The sequence below is a fragment of the Acinonyx jubatus genome, chromosome A2, assembly GCF_027475565.1.
Source record: "Acinonyx jubatus isolate Ajub_Pintada_27869175 chromosome A2, VMU_Ajub_asm_v1.0, whole genome shotgun sequence".
In the NCBI taxonomy this organism is placed as follows: Eukaryota; Metazoa; Chordata; class Mammalia; order Carnivora; family Felidae; genus Acinonyx; species Acinonyx jubatus.
Genome location: NC_069383.1, coordinates 92,963,191 through 92,986,457, shown reverse-complemented (window position 1 = coordinate 92,986,457; position 23,267 = coordinate 92,963,191). Strand labels below are relative to the sequence as shown.

Sequence of the window (23,267 nt, the reverse complement as noted above, 5' to 3'; positions counted from 1 at the left end):
CTTACCGGTTAACCATACTCTGTTAAGGCACAGTCACCGATGGGCAGAGATTTTCTCCCGATCAACCCTCCCCTGACCATTTAGCTCCTATATTCACCGGTCACCTCAAATCTTATCATTAACCAGACACGAGGGTTTTCAGTTGGGTAAATGCTCCTTACCTGGGCCCGGAAATGGTACCAAGCACATCTTTGGCCCATCTCCTGTCAAGGTGCAGAAAATGGGATCTAATATTTGCTCTCACTCAGAGTCTCTTCAAAGTGAGGTGAAATGCAAGAGAGCAGCAACTTGCAAAAGAAAAGGGACAGGCTGCTAGCATTCAGCTTGGCACACTGTAGCCATTTTCCCTCCTCTTGTCTATAACCATTGTTCAACTATTTGGCAAACTTCTATTTCTATCCTCTCCATAAAAGTCTCCCTCGTTGGGGAAGTCATACACCTTTCATGGTTTCATAATAAACTGGAGGTGAGTACCAGTACGGAATCAAAGGAAATAAAACTCTAGTTGCTGCTGCTGCGAGGGCTGCCTTTTGAACGTGGCTTATACAATATTTCATCTGTGCTGACACCTTTCACTCTCAATTATTTGGCTGCTGTCAAAACAAATCAATCAAATTATAGCACTGTGTCTTCACGTTACCGTTCTATTGTAAGTTAGCGACATTAGCTTTGAAATATATAGAAGTATAAATTTTATCTCTATTATTTATTTAATGCAACTTTCTCCCCTGTGAGTTATTTTCCAAACACAGCAAACTCAAATTATCTTATGTCAAGTGTTGAATATATATATATTCTGCTAAGAATTTCTAAAATAATGGCACACAGGGGAACCGAGATGCCTAAGAATGTTTTAATGGACCTGCATTTTGTGCTAATCCTAATCTGGTGACAAATGACAAACATACTGAGTTTCGTTTTGTTTTGTTTTGTTTTGTTGTAAATTTTGGCTATACAGTGGGTGAGCATGATTGATTAATACAATTTGGGAGATAACACTAAAGCAAAAAAAAAAAAAAAAAAAAAAAAAAGGTTAATGTGGAGCCAAAAGATGTTCAGTGACTAATTTGCTAGCAATAAGACATAGTTTTCCAACGTAAGTAATTCTCGAAAATTAAAAGTATGGTATCTATACTACGGCTTTTCCCCAGCACAGGTATCCTCCTCTATCCATACCCCATACCAAGGCCAATGCTGCTTCCTCTGCCCTGCATGGCTACAGTGGGCATGACCCAAAGTGCTTTAAAAAGAAGAATGGAGGGGGGAAAAAGACTCAAGTACTTTCATTTTGAGATTTTTAAGACTACAACTACATTTTTAAATAATAGATTTAAATCAGTGGAGTTACTTTCCAGCAAGACAGCAAACCCTGTTCAAGCTTTTAGGTACAAGCTCTTAAAATAGCTTCTTTATATATGGAAACTTGGCATGTCTTCAGAAGATAAAGAGCAAATTGACAGATACAATTTTTAGGCTCTTTCTTGTTGCACTCTGGCTATATAAGGGGTAAGCAACAACCAGAAGCTCCAGTGTGAATGTGTCAATTATGTCCAAAGAAAGTTAATCCAAACCCAAAGAATTGCAGGCTAAACCGGTGCAGAACAATCATGCACGTTGGGACTTTTCCTCGGTCTCAGCTGTGCCTGTATCTTCCTCTTCCAATGGCTTGACTCGTGATCCTTCCCTAACCTCTTCTTTCCCGGAAATGTCTTCCCTCCCTGGTTTCAGTCACACGTGTTGATGGTGTCTACATCAGGGTCTCCAGTGCCAATTCCATTCTGAGTTTTAGAACCATGAATTTTCAACTGACCACTGGTATTTCCATTTAAAATTTCCATAGGAAATGAAGTCACATGTCAAATTAGCTACACATCTCCCTGTCTTTCCTTTTATCCCTCTACATTTAATCCATCACCAAGTCCTACCAAACGCATCTTGTTAATGTCTTCTCAATGAATCCTCTGCTCTTCATCATGGCCACCCGGACCCTTTCTCTCCCTGATTACTACGAAGGCCTCTTTTCTAACCAGACCGGAGTGCCTACCACAGTGCCACAGTGCCTGGAAAAGAGCAGATGCTTAGCAAGTATTTGTGAAATCCATCAATCAATCTTTGTGCACAGCTCAGGGCAAGAAATGAGGTTGAGCTTTTCTCTGGAGGGGCCAAGAAATCACAGCTGTGACCTCTCGCTGGAAATCTGCCCTTCAAGAATCACACGTGTACAAGAAGACCGGACTTTCTTGGCAACTCTACCTCTTCATGCTCTGAACATTGGCAGAGGGGAACGGAGGGGCCAACTCCCATCTCCTTACTTCCAGTACCTCCCCACTCCCTGCCCGCCTGCTCCACACTTTCAAAAAGATAAAGAAGACTTCTTTATTTTGGTCCCAGAGGAAATTTGAACAAATAATCCCAGTCTCTCTCATCCTTGGTAATGGAGTAGGTTTAAGAAACATTCTGAGCACAATCTTTTCTGGTTTTATGTTCAGTGTCATTCTAGCGGCAGCCATATTGGAAAAGAGCTCTGATGGCTGCCTTGGAATCTAATCCAGTTTGCACATCCTAGTGTAGACACACCGCTGCATGCCATCAAGAGCCCTGATGGATTTACAGCCTTATTATGTACAAACTGGGGATCACATTACTTCCCTGCCTTTTGCTTTGAAAATAAATGCTTTGGCTTTGCTTTGACATTTATGTGGCAGCTGGAAACCATTATCCTTTGACAATGCTTTATTCCATTGACAGTATCTCTTAAATACACAGTATACTAGTCATACTCCTCATTCATGTGCTTCCAGTTTAATCCATACCCTAGTGCCTCAGTGACGCCTGCTTCAAGGATAATGTACTGCAGAACGGGCTTTCCAGGTATTTTAAATAAAAAGTCTGAAGCCTTGGAGATACGGAGGTTTGAAAAACTGCCGGAGTAAGACACATGCAACAACTTTCATAACTTCTTTATGGTGGATTTGGTATTATTGTATGGTGTGTCAGGTGGGGCTCTTCTGAATAACACCGCAAATATGAATTTATGCACTAGATATTTTTAATATTGGACTTTGTGACAGCAAGCCACCTATCAGAGGCTGAGAAATCATTGCATACGAAAAGCCTGGGTCCATTCTTCTTGTTTCTGTGGCAGGTGCTGCATTGCCCTTTCTGTGAGTGGTATTAGACCTCCGCTCTCATGTTCATGATGCCCTTGGGGACGACACTTTCTGGGTATGGACATCACTAGAATAGCACAAAAGTAAATTATTAGGAAAAGCAGCGCCCATGGCCACCTACTGTTTCCTTCGTCAAGAATGATAGAACGCTCAGAAACACGTGCCTACCCCTCATCCACTCCCTGACTATAAATTATCCCTTGATCAATAAAATCAAGCACATTTAAAGGCAATTTTACTTGTATTAAAGATTGCTCATACATCATGAATGCATAGAGTTGTTTTGTGGTTGTAGTGTTAATTTGAGAATTAATCCTCCTTGAGTTGAGGGATGCTTTTTTAAAAAGGTGGTTAGAAGGGCAAGACAGCAGACCCATAGACCCAACCTTGTCAATGCTAATAATGATGCTTTGGATATGACTTTTAACTTTAATGAATACAAAGTATTCTGATTTTGGAATAATACTTATTAATGAAGAAATTTAAAGAAGGAAAACATCATCCATAATTTCTTGCTGTCTAGAATCTACCAGTAACACTTTGTTGTATACAGTAGTTTTCTTTTCCTCTCTCTGTGGGGTGTGTGGATGTGTGTTTGGATTTCTTTCAAACAACTGGAGTCAAATTGTGTGCATGTAAAAATCTGTGCTATTTTAGTGTTCACTTGTGCATCTGAGAAATAGAGCCATTAACACTTTCTTTAATGGGAAAACTTGAGTCTCTCGTCTCCATGAAGCTTTCCCTAGCTTTCATTTTATTAGCAGATTTGTACTCACATATTCTTTTTTAAAGTTTATTTATTTTTGAGAGAGACAGAGAGAAAGGGAGTCGAGTGGGGGAGGGGCAGAGACTCAGGGGGACAGAGGACTTGAAGTAAGCTCTGTGCTGACAGCAGAGAGCCTGATGTGGGGCTCGAACTCACAAACGGTGAGTTTGTGACCTAAGCCGAAGTCAACTGGACACTTAAGCAACTGAGCCACCCAGGAGCCCCATACATATTCTTTTTTATGTTTTAACATTAAGTTGGTGTTTTAATTTTTTTTTAACGCTTATTTATTATTGAGAGACAGAAACAGAGTATGAGCATGGGAGGGTCAGAGAGAGGGGGAGACACAGAATCTGAAGCAGGCCCTAGGCTCTGAGCTGGTAGCACAGAGCCCAATGCGGGGCTTAAACTCATAGACTGCAAGATCATGACCTAAGCCACAGTCAGAGGCTTAAATGACTGAGCCACCCAGGCGCCTCTAAGTTGGTGTTTTATTGGTATTTTATAAGCACCATACCATTTACTTCCCTTTTTTAAAAAACAGGTATATTTTACATACAGTAAGATTCACCCTTCCTAGCATGCAGTTTAACAAACACATGGAGTCCTGTAACCTCCATCATGATCGAGACAGAGAACTGTCTCATCAGCCTCCCAAATTCCCTTGCACTGCTTTATAGTCAACTCCTTCCCCCAGTGCCTACCCCTCGTCACCACTGATCTCTTTCCGTCCCCATCATTTTGCCTTTTTCTGAATGTTACATAAAAGGAGTCATATTTGGGGCACCTGGGTGGCTCAGTTGTTTAAGCATCCGACTTCACCTCAGGTCATGGTCTCACGGTCTGTGAGTTTGAGCCCCACATCGGGCTCTTTGCTGACAGCTCAGAGCTTGGAGCCTGTTTCCAGATTCTGTGTCTCCCTCTCTCTCTCTGCCCCTCCCCTGCTCGTGCACTCTCTCTGTCTCAAAAATAAATAAACATTAAAAAAATTTTTTTTAAAAAGGAGTCGTACTTTTACATGTGTACATGTGCTATTTTTTAAAGTCCCCAATTGTTCCATAAATTTGTAATCTATTTTTATATTTATTGTTTGAATTCTACTACTTTATGAAATTATTACTGAGTTGTATTCAAAGGAACCCACGGATAGCCCATTTTACCTAATGGTCTCACCTAATGGGTTCACCTAATGGAATGGTAAACTCTTGGTGTTGGAAGGAATCTTAAAGTTGACCTAAGTCAAATACTCATGCAGGGTATCTTCAGTGCAGTGGGGGTTGAACAGTGTAGCACCTTGTAATATAGCTTCCAATCATGTGCTCGAGAAACACCCTCCGCTTTAGGGGTATCCTCATTCCCATTGGCAGCAGGCTTGATCAAGACATGAATGGAAGTGATGTAAGCCACTTCTGAGCCAAAGATTTGGAAGTCATTGTGTTTCTGCTGTTCTTTCTTCCCTGTGTGATGAGAAAGGCCTATTCCAGGAAGAGGGTGCTTCTTCAGCCTGGACCCTAGAAAGAGGATGTTCAGCAATGCCACTGCTGACCTGCAGCCAACATGTATTATGAAATAAACACAGAAATAAACCTCTGTGGTACCTCACTGAGACCGTGTGCTTGTTAGTTACTGTGGTACAACCTAGTGAACCCAAAAGATGCCCAGTGTCCTGTCCACCAGTCGGTTCCACAGTTCTTCATTGGGAATCTGTGTGATGAACTTTTCTCAGCATCTGGAACTTTAATCTGGGATACTCTTCCCCCAGATATTATATAGCTTTGTCCCTCGTGTCCTTTGGGTTTCTGTCCAGTGGAAAGACTGATGCTGATGACCCTGTGTAAAATACATCATGTCCCCATGCCTGCCACCCTTCATTGCTTCATTCTCCTTTACATCCTGCATGAGCACAGTGCCTTCAGAGTCTCTCTTTGTTTTGTTTCCTGTTATACCCTATGCTGAGATCATGACCTAATATGCTATGAAAGCTCAGTAGGTATACATTGAGTAAATAAATAAAATTAGTGAAAAGCAAAAAAGAAAAAAAAAAAGACCTTGTTTCTTGTTAAGCTGATATGACTTTGTTTACTGTCAGATAATTGAAAGTATGGAATGTGGGGGTGCCTTGGCAGCTCAGTTGGTTAAGCTTCCAACTCTTGGTTTTGGTTCAAGTCATGGTCTCTCAGTCATGGGATTGAGCCCTGCATCGGGTTCTGTTCTCAGAGTGCAGCTTGCTTGAGATTCTCTCTCTCTCTACCCCTCCCCTGCTTTCACTCTCTCTCTTTCAATAAATAAATAAACAAATAGATAAATAAGTGTATGAATGTGATGTGCCTCCCCTTTGACTTGTCCCATAGGTCCGAATCTTCATCTAGGTTTCTTCTTTTTTAAAAAAAACAGCATTTGGCCTTTCAGGTTTCTTGTATCATAAGCTGCTTTGAGTCCTTGGCATTACATAAGCATTACTAGGGAAATGCAAACATATACCGATGAAAATATCATAGCATAATTGCATCACCTTTAGATTTGCTCATCTCTTAACACATCGGGCCCTATGAGGCCGCTCAGCATGTACAGGAAAGGCATGCAAGGCTCTCCAGTATTACCCCTTCCTGCTCCTCCAGTCTGATTTCTTGCCATTTCAGACTCCTAACCTTCACTTGAACAATAACGAAAACTGTTCAGAGGGCCCTCATGCCTTATTCTCTACACTGAATGTTCTCTTTACTTCTCTTCACTTGACTGACTCCTGGTTTAAAATCCATCCATCCATCCATTCTCTATCCATCTATTTTTGATCACTTATTATGAGCCAGGCACTGTTCCAGTTCTTGGGCCACATCACTGAACCAAACAAAGATGCTTCTTATAGGACATACGTCCTAAGGGCAGGACTAGATAAACATTACATATTATTAACACACTATATGTAATTATCATCCCCTAGAGCATCAGGGCTAAACATCAGGATGCTGCCTCCACTGCCCTAGGTGGCTGCAGTAAAAGGAAGGGAGGAAGGAAGGAAGGAAGGAAGGAAGGAAAGAAGGAAGGAAGGAAGGAAAGAAAGGGAAGAGAAAAGAAGAGAAGAGAAGAGAAGACAAGACAAGATAAGAAAGACTCAACAATTTCTGAGATTTTAAATCTATGTAGAAGGTAGTAAGCACTATGGACAGGTAAATGAAGGAAATCAGGTCAGAGGGAACAGGGGTATTGGGGACAGTGAGGGAGGAAGTAGGCTGATGCTTTCTGGGGAAACAGTCCTTCAGTCAGAGGAAGTGACCTGTGCAAAGGCCCTTGGGTAGGTGCATGTTTAGAGAACACCAAGGAGGTCAGAGTGCCCATACCCTGAGGCCGATTGAATTGAAACAGAGAACTGAGGGAGGGAAAAAGCAAAAATAAATTACACGGAAGATGTATGCCTTGGAAAAAACTTTGGCATCTGGAACTGACTGAAAGCAAAAAGATCAGAAGCATTCTCAGTTTCTGACAGAACCAGATTCCCAAGGAAGCTACAAATCTTTAACTATTGGAAACTTCAAGCAACCCCTTCAGCCCCCAAGCTTCCATAAGCCACACAGGGACTGAGGCACATTTCTCAATTTTCTCTTCAGATGTAGCTAAGAAAGATTATGGGCAGGGAAGAATCTCCCAGGGGTATAGCAAAGGGCCAAGGAGAACAGTGGTCATGGATGCTTCCCAAGGGGTGTCCAACGGAGACAACTCTCTCTACCCCCAGGGCAGGGGAACTTCACCATGTCTGCCGGCTAGGATGTGGGCTGGTTATGGATAAACAGATTGTGGCGTCTTCTTACAATGTAATACTGCTTAGGAAAGAAATAAAGGAACCACTGACATACACAACAACACAGAAGAATCTCAGAAACATGACGCCAAGTGAAAAAAGCCAGACACGAAAGCATACATACTGTAGGAATCGATGTATATGAAGTTCTAGAACAAACAAAATGAATTGAAAGTGATAGAAAGCAGATCAGAGTTGCCTGGTTTGAGGTAGGGGATTGGCTACAAAGGGACACAAGGGAACCTTTGGGGGAAAACGAAATGTTTTCTGTATCAACTGTGGTGGATGGAGGTTGCATGGAGGCAAAGAATTATCAAGACACATTGAGCTGTGTGCCACCTAAGATCCATGCATTTTATTGTACGTAAATGATACCTTGGTTAAAACAACAAGGACAAACAAAACAAACAAAAAGGAAATGTAATGCAATTTGCAACCAAAATCCCCCAAACCGAAAGTATTCCCCATACTTTTCCCTGACTTGACTTTGGAGAGTGAGAGAAAATGAGGGCTGTTTTCCAGCCAGCACGAAGGGCAGGAAAACCCACCCTTGGCCTTGAGTTTTCAACTTGCCTTGAACCTAATTGCTTTTCCATGTTCAGGTTAAGCAGCACTCTCTAATGTATTTTTGGTCATTAATTTAAATGTTATGCTTGACTGAACTGGAATGTTCACACTTTGATATAAATCTCCTACGTAGCACATTTATATTCTCCATTTATGTTGTCCACGGTGATTAGTGGGTTGTCTCAGTCTGTGCAATGAGAAAAGCCACTAAGTTGAATCATCTGCCCTAGATGTGGACCCACCCCTGCTGTCCCATTAACCCCTCTGTGGCTTGTTGTCACTTGTTCCAACAAATACAAGGTTGTATTCATCGACATTTCCTGCCTGAATCTTACAAAGGAAAAAACACAACACATTTGCATGACTTCCACATGGGGACTTTGTTTTGCCCCATCAAGTGATAATCCAGTTCCCACACTAGGACAAATGCACATTATATTTTTAGCACAGGTGTGTTTCAAAATAATAAGTAAACGGAAAACACTATCTTTGAAAGTTTATCACGTATGTGACAGAGCAGCCTTAGTCATTTTCTTTCTTTGAGCTTTCTGGTCATTGTTAGTCTTGTGTCACAGGTGTGGGTTTGCTGACAGTCAACTGAGAACAAATCTCTGTGGGCAGCAGACAGACAAAGGACACGGGAATGGAAAGATCCAGAGTGGTGATGGTGGGAGGTGCTTGGAAGGGGGCAGGGGCTCTCAAAGGTTAAGAGAGGAGAGAACGCAAATCTGTATCTACTTCATGTAGGGACATGGAGTGTTGAGGAGTAGGTCATTTCTAGGTCTTATCTGAGTTTAGAGCACTTGTGCCCTTGAATCCCAGCCAGAACTTCCACGGACCTCCCCTAAAATATTCAGAATCTAGACCCCACCCTTGGCATTTCTGAGTTCAGGGTATGTCTCAATCTCTTCCCATGCACACAGGAGGGCCTATTAGTCTATGTAGGATTCCCAGTGGGCAGGCCACTCCCAGTGGCCTGCCTCCCCCCAGTGCCCCTTCTACTTCTGAGGAAGACCCTCATCATCTCCCATCTAATGTTTCCTTTTCTTTTTCTTTTTTTCTTCTGTCTAATATTTCTTAAGCATATTGCCCATCTTCCACACCATGTTATCCTAGCTCCCCCCTTCCATTCACATTACAGCTGACTGGACAGGAATGCACACTTCCACATGGGGCAGTCAATCTCTAGTCTGGCCAGTGACCTACAAGGTAGTCTAGAATGCCAAGTCTCAGCCCATTAGGAATTTGAATATGGAGAGTCTGAATTTTGACAGACGTGGAGATGGGCATCAAGATAGAGACGATGGAGACTGAAATAGCAACGGAGTGTTCCTGGGAGGTACATGAGTTGGGAAGATGCGTGGCCTCCAAGGAGACAGAATGGAATACGAGTGAGCCAAAATTATGGGCTAGCCAAAAGTCAACCAACACAATAGAGAAGAGTCACAGGGAGGAGCAGGAGAAGAGAGGAGACAGGTTATTAGTCACCCTAGAAGTGGGGACACATGCCTGTCTTCTCCAAGGGGAGAATGACACAGCCTGCAGCTTAGTGAGTCACTGTTTTCTCTGATCTCCAAACCTCACTTCCAGGGTGCCACAGTCCGGGCTGCCAGCTGTTTCTGGGATTCTGCAAGATTTCTAACACCTTACTCCCGGCTGTTTCCTTACAAAAAGACCCCCTCATTGGTGCATCTCTTTCCTGCATGGAAGGATCTGAGGAGAAAGGGAAAACAATCCCAGGCCATGCAAATGAGTTTTCTGCAGGGCAATATGATCTCTTTTTCATCAATGCAAAGCTTTTGCTGGATAAAATCTCAGAGCAAGGACTTTAACAATGCTTCAACTGTGCAAGAGAACCCCTCTCTGTCTGGGGGATGCGAATGTCCTAACAGAAGCAATAAGTTAATTCCCAAACAAGTTATTCGTTTCGCTCTTTACCCTCAATAGAAGCCTCGGGTGGTCCGAGCAGGAAAATTAACAAGGGCGCTTATCACAGTCACATGGCTCCCCATCACCAGGGGATGATCGGAATCTGGAGAGGTTGCTGGAGATAATAGGGGATTTGCCAGATGAATTTTGGAAAAGCTCCTTAGACCAGGCTTTCTTAAACTGTAGTGTATCTAAGAATCTCCTGGGAATTTTTTTAAGAATGCAGATTCTGTTCAATGTGTCTGGGGTGGGGCCCGAGAGTCTGCTTTTTCTAACAAGCTCCAACAAGAGCTGATGCCATTAGTCTGGGAATGACGCTCAGAGGAGCAGACAGTGATAGGACCCCTGCTGCCTGTGTGAAGAAAAGCCACTCATCGTAACAACATGTCATTAGTGCTCATTAAAATACATGCATGCGTCATGGCCTCTGAGGGTCTGAGAGCAATTCCATGTCACTTGATAGGGAACGTAAATGAAGCAGCTCTTAATCCCTTTAGTAAAGAAGAAGATACTTGAAAACTTATCCCCAAATTCCAAAAACCATTAAGAAACTGATGTCAGTATTTTTCTTTCTTAGCAAATTTGTAGTTTCGGGGCTAGAAGAACAGATAGGCTGAAGGACTAGGCAGGAAGGCTGGAGGATACTCAGAGATAATTGCAGCTGGCAGATTTACTTCATGAATAACCCTTAACGTTTCACAATGAGGAAGAGGGGAACCATCCAGAACTCAGTGCATCACATGGAAACAGGTTCCACTTCAGACGAGGAGTTTAACACTTCAATCCCTCTCCCTCATACTGACTAATCACACTTGTTTTATAAAACCACGCAAGAAGGTGGGTATCTAATTTGAGTTGTGCAGACTTACTAGTTGTTTCAAAAGACTCAATATTTTTTAATGTTTGTTTTTGAGAGAGAGAGAGAGAGTGGGGGGTTGGGCAGAGAGAGAGGGAGACACAGACTCTGAATCAAAAGACTCTTAAAAGCCTTGGAAGTGACTATGTCCATTGTCTAGGGTGGACCATGGGGAGGGGCGGAGCATACATGGGTTGACTATACACATGAGTGTAAGGACTCCTTCTCAGGTATTGTAGACCATGTACAAGATTACCACCCCCGAAAGGGGGTGAGACTTGATTATGCCTGGGATTGGCTCAGTCTCAAAGTCAACCAGGAGCCCTGCAGATGCCTTTCCAGCCTGCCAACCATCCACCCACCATCCTTAGAATCCCACCGCCTTCTGTGATATAACCTGGAAAACTACACAAGCCATGGACATTGCCTGCGGATTGTCGAGGGCTGCAGTAGGTACCCTAAAGGTGGTGAGATCATCCTTGGGTCAGATGTTGGCTGAATGCCAGGATGCCATTGGCATTATACTTCAGGAAGTGGACACTCATCTTGGGCACCATGGAGATTTGAGACATTTACCCAATTATCATCCTTATTGCCCCAGGACTTCTGGCAGGATGACCAACTCTTTTTTGTTTGCCTGGAACTTTCCTTGTCTCAGCAGAAGAAGTCACATATCCCCAGGAAATCCCCAGTCACCCGGTGAGGTCTGGGTGGTGAAGAAATCATGTGAGAAGATACAGAAGGAAGAGAAAAGCCCAAGGAGTTTTTCTGGATCCTAACAGTGACTTAGGAATTGGGATTTATTTGCAAAGTTATTAAAGGGAAAAGTATTAGAGGACAGGCTTGCGTGTTAAGACTGATTAGGAAGGTTTTCCTATAATGGGCTGAGCTGCTACTGGAAGGTGTTTTATTTTAATGACCTCACCATTTGCTTTCCAACATCACTGAAATGACAAAGGGAGACATGTTCCCTTGTGTTTGTTTAGTAGATGAGAGCTTGACCATCAATTCCAATCCACTTTTGAAGGTGAGGCCGATAAGAAAATCGTGTAAGAAGCACCAAGAGATAAAAAGAATTAGCACTCTCATTGAACCTACTTAATCAGGCCACAAACCTTAGAATCCATTTTCTGAAACCAAAGGTGTAAAAAGAACCAAATTCCACACTATTCCTAAATTTGATATTTAAAGAAAAGAGAGCCAGAGAAAATCTTGATGGAAGTCCACATTGGACCAGTCACTAACTTCAAGCTCTTAAAACAACCAGGCACTAAAATTCTAAGAATACCAAGCCATAATAAAGATATCATAAGCCTGATTGTTTGGACTCTGACTTTGGCGTCTGTTTTAACCAAGCAAGATTAATTCATGACCTAGGAGCTCCACGAGCTTATGTTTATTTATAATATTCAATATTCCCATAAGCACAAATGTTCCAAATGGAAGGTTGCATTTTGATAATGCCCATTTCTTCATTAAGATTTCATCATGCACCTACATTAGAAAGCCTCTCCCTACACTTTGTTACTTCTGCTTTTTACCTTGTTTATTCCTGCCTTATTTGCTTAATCTTGAGATCCTGGCTCCCAGGCACTCTCAAATTTGAAAGAAGTAAAGTTTGTGCATTAGCGTGTCCTGGGCATGCATGATTTATGAATGGCAGGTTTCCTGGCACAATTTAATGGTATAAGACAGACTTTGTTTTAAACATTAAAGTGAAAGTCACGAAGTGGCAACGCTAGGTGGGATATTAGAACATACAGTGTATAAGAAAGTTTGGGTCAAGAGTTAACCAGTTCTTATGTGGTCAATTTCTTATCTATGGGCTGATGCTCTGGCATTTGACCAATTACCAAAAGTACTTTAAATTGTTATTCTGATAACTTACACAATTGAACTCTCACTCTGTAAAAAGACTCCACATTTTTTAATTGCTAAGATTCATATCAATGGAGAAAACAAACACCTTTCAGCCATCCAAAACCAATTTGTCTTCTTTTTGTTAGGCATCCTAATAATATATTCAGGCCATTTTTCACCATATAATTCTTCCTCTAACAGAATCTTTTGTAAATCAGTCTATCAACCAGTGTTACCAAATCTTTTAAAGAAAAGTGAAAACTTTTGTAGTACCAAGAGAACTATCCTTCCAGAGTAAAATGAGTTCAGCCATTGTTATACGCCCATGGAATATAAAGCCTCGATATACAAGTCTATCTTTCTCATCATAAAGTATGATCTCAAGTAAAACAATTTCTGTTTAATAATCGTAATTAAAATACTTAGTAAGATAATACTTAAATTAAGACTTCCAAATGGTACCTTGTATTTGAGATGTTCCAACCGTTTGCCACAGAAACAAATAATGCCTAACTGTTCTTTGCAGATGGCTATATTGAAGAACTCATGAGATCGTAACTCAGGTCCTCCAATAACAACACAATAATTTTACATCTAAATCTTTGATTTGTTGTGCAATGATTGCTCACAAGTGACTCCAGAAGACCTGAAAGGTTTCAAATCACTGTTAGGAAACAAGGACTGATAAAGCCCATGGTTTGACCAAGCTTGGGATTCACAGACCACTTGAAACTTTGCTGCCTACACAAGCCTTCCATCTCCTCAATAGTGGAAGTAACTCTGAACTACATTCGCCACTGGGCACTTGAGCACCTCAGAGAACACTGGCCAGTGGATTGAGCCCAACATGGCACATGGAGACAATGGGTTACCTTGTAGATTTTGCAATGGCAGAGTCATAATGCCTCCGGCCGCAGCTGCTGCTACCAGCCCTTGGATGTTGGTGAGATTCGCGGTAGGCAGTGTGAGGACCAGTCCTTGTTGTCCTCCTAGCTGTCCGGCCATGTTGAAGGGGATGAGGATAGGCTGGTTGAGGGCTGGCGTGCCTCCCGGCATCACGCCAGCGACAGCAGAGGCTAACTGTTGTGCTGTCAGAAGTGGCTGCAAGGAAACAGATAATCCTAGCTCACTTTCCAGTGGAACCAAGCAGGACATGGCCTTTTAGAGCATTTTCCTTTACTTAAGCAGGGTCAGAAATCTCCTGAACAAGTAGCAAACAAGCATGCTCTATTCCAAAATGAACTAGTAGAAAAAAAATTGAAATCACATTTCATTTATTTCTTTGGAAAATTTCATTTGGTCTGGATTTCTTTTCAGGACGTCAAATACCTTTTAAAGTAATACCTTACACTTATGTATTATACTTCCAATGAATTTTCATTTGATCTTACCCTTATATATTTGAAATTCTCTGCTAATTTGTTCTGTGTTGTTCCAGAAAGAACTCATTGGCATCAGGGGATTTTTTTTTTTGGCTCAAAAGTAGCAATAAAATACTATTTTTTATTTATTAACTTATCAAAAATAATGTAAAAGAGTTACAGCATGCTGGTAAGTCTGTAGTGACACCATTATGTGGATTTAGGACATGTACTCAATCGTAAGTCTTTTGGAAAGTAATTTGGAAATCTATATCAAGAATTGCAAAAATATTCAACCCCTTTTGACTCAGAACATACTCCAGGGATACAGCCCGAAGATATTATTCAAAAAGACAAAGGAGAGGCTCCTGGGTGGCTCAATTGGTTAACCATCCAAATCTCGGTTTTGGTTCAGGTCATGATCTCATGGTTCGTGAGTTCAAGCACCACATAGGGCTCTGCGCTGAGAGGGCAGAGTGTGCTTGGATTTTCTCATTCCCTCTCTCTCTGCCCCTCCTGCTCTGTCTCTCTCTCTCTCTCTCTCTCTCTCTCAGAATACATGAACTTAAAAAATTGTTTAAAAAATTGCAAAAAAGACAAAAGATAAATGAAAATATGCATTACATTTTAAAATATATAAATGCTGAAGCATACTTTGTTATAGTACTAAGCCTGACAAGATATAACCTAATCGTTAAAGTGGGTCATTATGGCACCTCTTTAGAAAAATGGAAGATGTTTATAAAATGAGAATACATTAAAAAACTGGATAATCATTAAGCAATGATAATGCAATCATTAAAATGGTGAAGTCGTGTGTGGATGATTAAGATATCCGAAAAAAAAACTACAGAAAAGCGAAAATATTTGATGTGGCTAATTTAGAAAATCTTTTATAGATGTCTCCTGTTATTACTCTAACATTCCTTGCTCAGTTCATACAACATTCCAAACATATGTTTGTATCCACTATTTATCCAATAGTCATTGTTTGATGTGGAAAGGCAGACTCATCAGTGTGCGCTTTGGGCCCCAGACATGTTTGAGCCCGAGTGTGGGCTTTCCACCAGGATGACCTAGGAGAGATTCTTGTCCTGGTCAGGCCAAATGACTAGAAGGTATTTGATCTTACAGTTCTTTATCTGGCACTTTCGTTGCACCCTTTTGGGGAACCATGTGACACATAATCCCATGTCTATTTTTCTTTTAGTGGAACCAATACAAAACTCTTACTGTGGGGTTTCAACTTCTGTGTGTTTAATACAGAATGATTCCATAAAGTAAGAGGTAATTAAATACAGGCATAGCACAAAGCCTAATAAATTATAGCCGGGCACTATTCTAATATTGCTGTGCATGTGTTAGTGCAGTTGTCCTGCCAATGAGATCCAGAGAGATTAGTAACTTGCCCCAAGTCCCGTATCTGGTGATTGTGGGGGGTTCATGTGAGGGCAGACTGCTTCAGAGCCCATGGCTCGCCCCTTTCTCACCATCCCCTCTCAATACACGGAACTGTTTTAGAGAGGGATGAAGGGAGGAGGGCTGAACCCACCCTCTGGCCACTGCCTACAGCAACCCTGCATAGTTCCTTCCAGGGAGGCTTCTGGACAAGCCCTGGGACATCAAGTAGCCTGGTTTTAGACAACTGGTCCAGACTCCACAGGCCTAGCTCCTGATGTATTTGTTAGACTCTACTCACTTTACAAAGTAACTGTCTCTCTTTAAAAAAAATAAATAAAATTGGGAGCGCCTGGGTGGCTTAGTCGGTTGAGCGTCTGACTTCGGCTCAGGTCATGATCTCATAGTTTGTGAGTTTGAGCCCTGCATCAGGCTCTGTGCTGACAGCTCGGAGCCTGGACCCTGCTTCGGATTCCGTGTCTGCCTCTCCCATGCTCATGCTCTGTCTCTCTCTGTCTCTCAATAATAAGTAAAAATGTTAAAAAAAATTTTTAATTACTCTAAAGACAAAATAAACGTATTTTTTAGGAATAAGTACAAAATTATAAACTGCTGCTTAGATCGCTGATGTGACACCACTGTCAACAGTAACATCATAATAAGAAGGAAGGAAAATGACTGGTTCTTAGACTGTACAGGACACAGAGTTGGGGGTTTGAGCACGTAGTATTTTTTTTTTTAATTGAATCCTCGGGGTTAAAGCAGGGCATGCCTTCTCCCTTTGTCACAATGCCCACCCACGCTTCTCACTGTCTGGGTCTGTCATTCACTTATCTGACCCGGAGGCATGAGTTTGTCAGCCCTGGTATGTTCACACACACGCACACGCACATACACACGCACACAGTGTCACAAGCATGAAATCACAAAAGGTATGGCCGGAAGAAGCCGTCTTCCAAGATTCCCAGTAGAATCCTCTATGGGCTTCCATAGGCGAAGAGACACCTCCCCAGGCTTTCTGTCCTTGAGCACCAAGGCATCGTGGTGCTCAGACATTAGGACCCGAGACAGACATTAGGACTTGGTGGCAGCTGGAACAAGAAAGCCAAGACCACCACCCAAGCCCTTAAACTTGGGTTTTCAAGTCTTCAATTGGTGAGCCCTCAAAGTGATGAAAGTGATTAATTTTCAGGAACAACCATGATAGCAAAAGAGAGAGAAATGCTCACATATGAGCTTCTTTTCCCATAAAAGCAGGTGAACTCTGAAAGCTTTCACATTAAATGACAGAGATAAAAAAAAAAAAAAAAAAAAACACCAAAAAACAATAATAGCAAAGAGCCCAGCTTTTATAATTGTGTTCTACATCTCCATATAACCACACCAGGCTGCAAGAAACAAATATTGGACTTTAAAAAATAATGAATGTATTTCTTTATTAATGCAAGAGCTGTATGTGATGTACAGTATTGTCAAACCCAATAAGCTGAACTTGCATTAAAATTGCATTAACTTTTTTATATTAAATCACATCTTGTATTTCAAAAATGGCTATCGTAAGGTTGAAATAACTTAATTTTCTTCACACTCCAGTCATTAAAGTTTTACTTTCTAGAAGGCTGCATAGTAACCAACATGGTTGAAGTGGATTTCAAGGGAAAAAAAAATATTCCAAATGATTAAAACCAATATTTCCTTTAAAAAGAGAGTTCTGTGAACACTTTTTTTCTTGATGGTATTTAATAAATAATGTAGTCACACAGTTTCCCATACGAAAATTTATCGCCATGTGTGCTCTGTTGGAGTTGATTGGATTTAACTCATTATTATTTATTTGGTTATTTATATGGTTGAACCACCCTAAACGCAGCCCTAATGGAAAGTAGTTGAGAGATACTGACCTGTGGCCCAACCGGGAAAGGGAGGTGGGTCTGACTGCCTTGGTGTTGGTCAGGAGTGCCTGGGTCTGATAGTGCTGGGTTTCCTCTGGCCCCTGGAATTCAAAACAGAAGCACTCCCTTAATATAAGATCCAGCCCGGGAATGCACATGACCCCGTTTTCCTGTGATGTCACATAACATTAAGGTACAGACATGCCAGAGTGGTTTATCAATAGCTCCAGTGCTCAAATCACTTGTCAACTGCATAAATTATGCTAACGGATATTCAGGATGGCCAGTCATTCCGAGAGGGAGAAGGCTGTGATGGGGGGGAACGCGACACCATCATCAGCCGCACTAACAGGCTTGCGTGAGCCATCATTTTGCATGGGGGATGCCAATGCGTTGCATGGGTGGGAGACTGCCTCCTTTATGCACAGGCGGGCAACAGCTAATCTAATTTCCCAAAGCCAGAGAAAGCGTGATCCCAGACATGACCAAGTACATCTATATTATCCCCTAATATGGCTTCATACCCTTAAGCCTTTTCTCCAGGCACATTTCAGACACCAAATCTCAGGAATGTGTTTTCTTAAAGACAGACTTTTGCAATCACCTTAGGTGATACCCTGAAGAGCATGTGGGTCTCCTGAAGCAAGTTTTCCGGATGCTAATTGAAACAGCATGAATTCCTCGCTAACTCCAGGGACCCCCTGCTATGCTAAGCACAGGACACAACTCACTTCCTTTGCTTGGAATCCTGTTGGACTCCAAAGCATGAAAAATGAAATGCCACCAAAAGAGCAAGTCTTTCAAACCTTGGGTTTTTTTTTTTTAATTGTTTTTAAATGTTTATTTTTGAGAGAGAAAGAGACAGAGTGCGAGCAGGGGAGGGGCAGAGAGAGAGGGAGACACAGAATCCAAAGCAGGCTCCAGGCTCTGAGCTGTCAGCACAGAGCTGGACATGGGGCTCGAACTCATGAACTGTGAGATCATGACCTGAGCTCAAGTCGACGCTTAACTGACTGAGCCACCCAGGCGCCCCCAGACCTTCTTAAACAGTACAACATCTCTGTCTGTGCTTCTGGCCGTTGTTTCAGGACAGACCGGAGCAGGAGCGCAGTGGCAGTAACAATAAATACATGAATAAGTAAGCAAAACAAAACAAAAAATAAATAAATAAAGCTAGCAGCAATTTTTGAAGGGTTTTACTTGGTAACTTTTGTTTTCTTGGTGGTTGAAATCCAATTCCAAGCCACCCTTAACGAGATCCTCTTTCCTGATGTTTGTCCTATGAATAGCAATTGGAAAAGACAATTCAAACCCTGTTTACTGGCAGGCCGTGGACGACCAAGAAAAAAAGATGATTCTGTCACGCTTATAAATTTTAAAGAAGGTATTATTGGCTCATTTAAAACAAATTCTTCTATATATTCTCCAAAGGGACAGACTTATAAATAATGGAAATGTGGGAAAAAAATACTCCAGCACATTAAGCTACAAATAAAATTGACTGCTACATATTATTCAATTGACTTCTATCTCCACTGTGAGGTGTCAATCATAACCACATTTTATAATAGGATTAAGCAATAAATGTGCAAAGCCATTATGCAGAACTCTGAAAATCTGATTAATTTGTAATATTTTTTTTGTGCAGAAAGTCAGGAATGGACATTGCTTGGGGAATACGTACAAGCGTTCTATTGAAATTCCTAAATTGATTTGGAACAAACTAATAAAAACAAAGACTTGCTGACATTTTATAAAGTGAATTCTGTCAAAATATGTTTGGCATTTTAATGATCGCTGTCATTTAATAACAAGGGTAAGATGACCCATCATAAGATGCCAACAATTTCCTCATAATGTGCAGGAGACCTTTCTTCTAAATTTTTTATATGCGATTTACTCATTATGCTTGAGTAGCAGGGCACTTTAAACTGTGCACTATGCAGGGTGAATCTCATATGTTCTGTTCTTGTAGAACTAAGTCCAATTTCACCTTAAAATTCTCAGTAGAGCTTTATGGACTTTTATTGACCAAACCCAGCTCCCTAAGTGTGGTGTTTTGTCACTTAGGTATGTTCTCAAACAGCTAAAAATCCACTTTGGTGTAGTTTTTGAAGACACTTTAAAATTTGGGGTGGTTTCCTCATACTCACAGGGCATGGATTTTTACGCCAGACAGAGAAAGGAAAGTTTTACAAAACAAAGGAAAGGAGAAAGCCCCCTTTTCCACAATAAAAACGTGTGTATGTCTTAATTAAAAAAAAAAAAAAATTTCTATACTGTGTCAGGCCCTCCTGCCTCAAATTTCTTTCACACGAACCAGGCTCACTTTTGGACCCTGTTCGTAATGATATGCCGTCGTAAGGTTTAGGATCTGGCCCATCCTGGCATTGTGTCGTCAACACAGCGTGCTTGCTGCCCGTAACTTTACACCGATTACATTTGCTTACATTTTATTCTTTGTTGCTGGAGGCCCTCACCAGCACACGGCAGCTTGTTTTGAGGCTGGTTATTCTCAGAAACCATGTTCAGCGCAGTACAGGGCAATTCCACACAATTTCATGTGTAAAATGAAGTCTTTCACAGGCTTTAGAGGAGATTATGTATGCTCTCCTGCTTGGATCAGAAAGTAATGTTTCTTCTTAATGCGCATCTCCATTTTCCCGAAACACATGTATCATGCTTAACCTTGTAGGACCATAAACTCATCTGTCTGGTCGGAAGGCAGTTCCCAAATTGGGGGCCTTATCGGAGCCAGAGGGGGGAATCCAGCAGTCAGAATGAATAGATGACACTGGCGAAGGGTTTCTAAGAGATTTGAAGCAGCACTTAGCCACGCGTTAGCAGAGATTTGAGGTCACCTATTTCCACGGCCAGGGACGTGAAAACATGAACTTAAACGGGCTGGGCAGCTTCCTCCGATCAGGATCCTAGGAAACATGCTACCTCTCTTGGAGATCAAGGATATCCAGAAAGCTCTCTGTGACCTGTTCTGAATTTAGTAGGCTGCACTTTTCAGGCAGTGACTGCGAGCTTCAACAGAGCAGACTCACCACTGCACACCCAGGCCCTGATGCAGGCGTGTCATTTGCATCGATTGAATGCAATCAGTGGAAAGAGAGATTTGGCTTTTAATTTGGGGGTGGTAGAATTCCTATAAGATAGGCACTGGCATCCACCTTACTGTTTACTAGTGGTTAGTATAAACCTTGGAAATATCTTTAAATTATTAGCTTATTGGCAAAGTCCATCTCAATTCCAATTTAGATACAAAAAGCAGTTTGGTGTAGGGTGCCTGGGTGGTTCAGCTGGTTGAGTGTCCCACTCTTAATTTCAGCTCAGGTCGTGATCCCATGGTCGTGGGATCAAGTCCTGTGTTGGGCGCCATGCTGAGCATGGAGCCTGCTTAAGAGTCTCTCTGTCTCCCCCGCTCTGCCCCTCTCCCCCACTTTCTCTCTCTAAAATAAAATAATAAATATAATTTTAAAAAGAAAAAGCAGTTTGGTGTACAGTTTTCAAGCAAGGGCTCTTTTAAATTTTAAACTCTGCCTGGGTTTACCTCTGCCACTTAACCAGGTATGTGAACTTAGACTTGTTTTCCAACTTTTTTATGCATCAGCTATCTCCTGTAAAAGTTCAAAATAATAACAGGGCCTCCCTCATAGGGTTGCTGTTGTAAGGAATAAATGAGAACATGTATTTATAAATTTCTTGGAACAGTGCATGTTTGTCACATACGTGCTAATTCTGTTGACTACTATTATTTAATAAGCTTCAATTTGTAATTTAATGTATTTAATATTATTCAATTTGCCCATAACATTCACCTGCCCCGAGTCAACTCAATACCTACTCCAGTCCCTATATGTGCATGCTACCTTAACTGTGCTACCCTAACTGTATACTCCGTACCATTTGGTGAATGTTTGCTACTGAACTTTAAGAGCCTACGAAGCTAGACGTTTACATATAACATGTCCTTCAGTCCATGATAATGTGATCAGACAATATGGCAAAACAATACTGGCAAACAGCTTTCAAATTCTCAGACCAGGGCTTAGACCAGTAGTTCCTTCCCAGGCTGAGAATCTTGGGTTCGTGGAATTTCTTGGACACAGGGGTTCACATTGCTCATGAGGCGATGGATGAAACAGCCCAGGGGTGGCGGTGGCCCCCATGTGCGTTTTATAAAACCCACCAGTGATTGAGGACCACGGGGTGGGGGGTGGGACAACAGTGCTGTCAATGCTGCCCACGCAAATCTGAATCTCCTTCCACTGAGGAACCATACATGATTAGTTCTGTGAATAGCAGAGTAGCATCAGCTGGCATTGCCTCCTTGCCTGCCAAGTGTCTTCACCTGGAAGATTCTTCCATCTTATTCTGGTTGGCTTCTAGCTTAGCAAGGGGAAGAATCATCTCAGATGCATCTATTTTGTAATTATGATTTGTTCACAGGTAGTCCAAGGAGTGTAAAAACGGATTTTAAAGGGATCATAATATAAAATTCTAAATAGCTATACAATAGGAGTCAGTTCTCTGTATATACAGGGATCCCTAGCATAAGTCTGCTATGGAAAGGAAAGGTCATAAATGGTGAAGACATTGAAAGACTGATTAGGAGTTATGCTAAGATAAAACTTATTTTTAACTGTTAAGATGTTTGCTTGCCAGAGCACTGGTTCATTCAACACCATCTTCCGGGTGTCAATCTCACATCTGAAATCTGCAAGGCTGTCTGCAGATCTCTCTGCTCTGGAGGGACCAGACTGTCCACAGAACTGAGAGGGGGACACCCAGATCCTGGTCTCCTCCCTTTGGCCCCTTCCTCAGGGGACAGCCTTGCAAGCTCCATGCTCCCACCCAGCTCAAGCTGTGAGCTCCTGAATGACCGGCACTGTGTTCCTCATAGCAGGTTAGTTTTCTTTTGCAAATTCTCTTCCTCTTCCCTACTCCCCTTCCTCCCCCTCCTCCCCTTCCTCCTCCTTCTTCTCCTCCTTCTTCCTTTTCCTCTTCCTCTTCCTCTTCTCCTCCTCCTCCTCCTTTTCCTTCTTTTTCTTTTTTGGGTACGATGCATTTTCATTAAATAAGGCAAGCCAAGGCTTGGCACCTCTCAGTTACTCTGTAAGTAAAAAGGGGGACATTCCACTGGTGTATTAAATGCTCCCAGCCCCCCAGCCCTTTTGGGAGTTGGCTTTTGCAAATACGTAATTTTAAGAAACAACCAACCACCTTTAATCCTGAGAGGGTGTGGTCTTTTCTGGAGCCTTACCCCATTCGCTTTGCAAAGAGGACACAAGGTCAGGATGGACTGAGAAGGAACTAGAATTGCAAATACAAATTGTTCATCCAGAATAAACCAGTTCCACTTTCTCCCACCTGGTGGGCCTTCTTCTCATGTTCAGGGCATAAGATTCTCTTGTTAGCGACCAATGCATTTTTAACAAATGGGTTTCTTCAGAGAGAGGGTTTGGGCTTCTGTCCTCTATGTATTAGCATAGACATAATTGCATGAAGGTCACAGGGATCTCTCAGCTTTTTCTGGTGTTCAGACCTCCCTTAACCACTGTTTGCAGTTTTCACCAGCAAGTGAGGTGATGCAAAGGTTGCTTATTATAAGATGGATTGTTGAATGCATTATTATTTCATGTTGAGCATGTGAACCCCACTAA

At 41.9% G+C, this 23,267-nt stretch overlaps 1 protein-coding gene across 1 annotated transcript in view; it reads right to left on the bottom strand.

Annotated features, from left to right (window-relative positions):
• The window catches only part of POU6F2 (POU class 6 homeobox 2), a 487,233-nt gene that overhangs the window by 243,126 nt on the left and 220,840 nt on the right, over window positions 1-23,267 (bottom strand). The window contains exons 3-4 of the mRNA XM_053218650.1: window positions 17,605-17,696; window positions 13,817-14,045 (exon numbers count right to left, since the gene is read on the bottom strand). Of these exons, the coding sequence (XP_053074625.1) occupies window positions 13,817-14,045; window positions 17,605-17,696 (321 nt within the window). The remainder of the gene's footprint in view (window positions 1-13,816; window positions 14,046-17,604; window positions 17,697-23,267) is intronic.